This window comes from Lactuca virosa, chromosome 3 (genome assembly GCF_052849685.1).
Source record: "Lactuca virosa cultivar CGN04683 chromosome 3, Lactuca_virosa_CGN04683_v6, whole genome shotgun sequence".
In the NCBI taxonomy this organism is placed as follows: Eukaryota; Viridiplantae; Streptophyta; class Magnoliopsida; order Asterales; family Asteraceae; genus Lactuca; species Lactuca virosa.
Window position 1 is genome coordinate 280,478,316 of NC_136428.1, and position 3,432 is coordinate 280,481,747.

Here is a 3,432-nt window from a genome sequence, read left to right on the forward strand (position 1 = left end):
AACCATCAAGGCAGCAATAGTGGGATTTACCGGCCAATCGTTTTAACATCTGATCGATGAATGGCAAAGGGAAGTGGTCTTTGCGGGTGGAAGCATTCAACTTCCTATAATCGATACAAACTCTCCACCCATTTTGCACACGGGTGGGTACCAATTCCCCCTTGGAGTTTTTGACAACGGTGACTCTGGCGTTTTTCGGGACAACTTGCACGGGACTTACCCACTTACTATCATAAATGGGGTAGATTACACCTGCATTTAAGAGCTTCATGATCTCTTTTTTAACCACCTCCATCATAGCTGGATTCAATCTCCTTTAGGCTTCACGGGTTGGCTTAAAGTCTTCTTCCATCAATATTTTATGCATGCGTAATGATGGACTCAACCCCTTTATGTCCGCAATGGTCCAACCAATAGCCTCCTTGTACTTTTTCAAAATTCCAACCAACTCTTTTTCTTCTTCCTTTGCTATCTTGGTTGAAATTATCACCGGTAATGTCTCTTCCTCTCCAAGATAGGCATACTTGAGATGGTCAGGAAGAGTCTTCAAATCAAGACTCGGTGGGTGTACTATGGATGGAAGGAGTTTCGGATCGGGATTTTTGAGCTTCATGCGGGGTGGTTCAGCTCTCATAGGTTGTGCTTTTTCCAAGGAGTTGATTGCTTCAATCAACTCTACCTCCAACATATACTTATCAGACAGATTCTTGATCCCTGTTTCATCAAAATGCTTGCTCAAGATGGTAGTTAGCACATCTTGGCTTGACAACTCGAAACAATCATTAGTACATGAATCAATAATATCTATGAAGTTTAAAGAATAAATATCACTAGGATAACACATAGCTTCAAAGATATTAAAGTTGATCACCTCATCATCGAACTCCATAGACAAAGTACCATTTGCTACGTCTATTTTTGTTTTTGCGGTACTCATGAAGGGTCTCCCCAAAAGGATGGAGCTCGATTGTAGGGTGTTGTCATCACCCATATCCAAAACATAAAATTCAGCAGGAAATACAAGTTCATTGAATAGCACTAACACGTCCTCCAATACACCTTTTGGGTGTACCAAAGACCGGTCGGCAAGTTGAATAATAACTCCGGTTTTTGATAAAGGTCCAATTCCCATTGTCTTATAGCTTGAATAGGGTAAAACATTAATTGATGCTCCAAGGTATAGCATGGTGCACAGGTCCTTGCATTTTTTTGGTAGCCTTTTTTGTAACACGGATGAAACGTTTTCCCCTACTTTTACAGTTTGATTTCCTTTAAGCTTTTTCTTAGATGTGCAAAGTTCCTTAAGAAACTTAGCATATATAGGAATCTATGTAATAGCATCTAAAGGGGGGATATTGATTTCAACCTTTCGGAAGATTGCCATGATTTCGTCATCTTCCCGTTCTCTCTTTGTACTTGTTAGCCTTGAAGGAAATGGAGTTGGTGTGACTTTCACTTCAGTCTCTATTGGTTTCTTTGACTTGGAAGTAATTTTCCTTTCCTCTTCTTTGACAGCTTCTTCCACTTCAATCTTTTTCTCTTCCTCGTCTTCATCCGGTATCTTTGGACCTTCATAGCTTTTCCCACCTCTTAAGGTAATGGCACATGCGTTGTGTTTCGGGTTCTTCTCGGTTTGAGATGGTAGCTTGCCTTGTGATTCCATCTTACTCACGGATTGAGCAAGTTGTGAAACTTGTTGCTCCAAAATTTTTATGCTTGCTTTCGTTTCTTGTTGGAAGCTTTGAGTGCTAGTGGCAAGGCTCTTGACAATATCTTCTAGTGACATGCTTGATGAACCCGCTTGTGGAGGTGGTTGTGGTGGATGCCTTGGCTGGAAATTTTGAGGTTGAAAAGGTGGTCTTTGTTGATTTTGAGGAAATGGTGGTCTATGTTGGTATTGATGTGGTTGATTTGGTTGATAATTTCCCTGTTGATTTCCTCCCCAACCTTGATTGTTGTTCCATCTTTGGTCATTTCGTGAGTGCTCAAATCCCCTTTGGTTTGACCAGGAATATCCTCCTAACGCATTTGCTTCCGCATAATCCTCGTCTTGAAGTTGTGGGCACATATCGGTTGGGTGACCCACTTGAGTGCAAATACCGCACGGGCAGGGTGTGGACTGCACACCTTTGTCTTTGGCTAGCATCATAACTACTTTAGTAAGCTCGGACAATTGAGCTTCAGTTTGAGGAGTTTGGACTTTCTTTACACCTTGGGGTGCATCTGTGTACCATTCTTCATCATGACTTGAATGTTTAGAATCTTCATCCATGTTTTTGATCAGGTTGCGGATTTCAATGGGAGTCTTGTCGGGTAAATATCCGCCACTGGAGGCATTAAGAAGCCTTCTTTCCATTGGAGTCATGCCTTCAATGAAATACTGGAGGAGCTGGTATTCGGTGATTCCATGCTTTGGGCATCGGACATAAAGTTTCTTGAACCTTTCCCAATATGTGTGAAAAGCTTCTCTCTTGTGTTGCTTGATTCCAATGATTTCCCTCCGTAGGGCTGAAGCTTTTATCTCGGGAAAGTACTTATCCAAAAACAACCTTGCAAGATCTACCCAAGTAGTTACTGTCCCCGGTGGGAGGTCATAAAGCCAGTCTTTGGCTGCATCTTGCACTGCGAAGGGGAATGCCCTAAGCTTGATTTGATCCTCCATGACATTGTGTGGTTTCATGCCCACACATACAACATGGAACTCAGTGAGGAACTTATGAGGATCTTCATTTTCCAAACCTCTAAAGGTAGGGAGTAGGTGGATGAGTCCGGATTTAAGTTCAAGATTTGTGGCTGCTGGATATGTGATGCAAAGAGGGTGTTGAGTAACCTCTTGCCTCGACCATTGACGGAGAGTTCGCTCGGGTGGTGGGTTTGGAGGTGGATTCCCTCCATGTTTATCTCCCATGGTGTGAGTAGTGTTTGGGATATTATAATTAGGTGAAGATGGTGGAGTGGTATTTTTGGGTGAGGACGGTTGAGATGAGAGTGATAGGCTTTCTTTTTCAGATGCGGACACACTTGAGAGAGGTATGTCCTCCAAAATGTTGATTACTGGAGGGTTAGATGATGAAGAAGTCTCGGAACCCGGTCGCCTCTTACGAAGCTTGGCTTACTTCCTTAACTTCTTTGCAGTCTTCTCTATCTCCGAGTCAATTGGCAATGGTGTACCTGTACGGAAAGATCTAGGCATAAACAATTAGTAACACCGTGTCCCCGGCAACGGCGCCAATTTTTTAGGCGTGTCAGACCCAAAAAATAAAGGGGTAGGATATACTCCAAAATAACACTATTATACTGCACTAAAAGGTAGTACAAGGCAAGTAGGGTCGATCCACAGAGACACGGGACAATCGGTCTAATACCTCTTTGCGCAAGGTACTTGTTCACAAAAGATTAAAAGGGGATTTTGAATGCAATGATTAAACAAAC

At 42.5% G+C, this 3,432-nt stretch overlaps 1 protein-coding gene across 1 annotated transcript; it reads right to left on the reverse strand.

Annotated features, from left to right (window-relative positions):
* Nucleotides 1-1,327: 1,327 nt before the first annotated feature.
* On the reverse strand, nucleotides 1,328-2,908 carry LOC145164627 (uncharacterized). Its single transcript, XM_079083334.1, has 2 exons — nucleotides 2,740-2,908; nucleotides 1,328-2,622 (listed from the first exon to the last, which is right to left on the reverse strand). Exons 1-2 carry the CDS (start codon nucleotides 2,906-2,908, stop codon nucleotides 1,328-1,330), a joined length of 1,464 nt encoding a protein of 487 aa, XP_078939460.1.
* Nucleotides 2,909-3,432: the final 524 nt, after the last annotated feature.

Excerpts from the sequence above, each read along its gene's own strand:
- LOC145164627 (XM_079083334.1), bottom strand. The coding sequence starts at position 2,908 with ATGGGAGATAAACATGGAGGGAATCCACCTCCAAACCCACCACCCGAG. Across the intron at positions 2,623-2,739 it reads CCTACTCCCTACCTTTAGAG|TGCAAGATGCAGCCAAAGAC; the intron begins GTTTGGAAAATG and ends TCCCCTTCGCAG.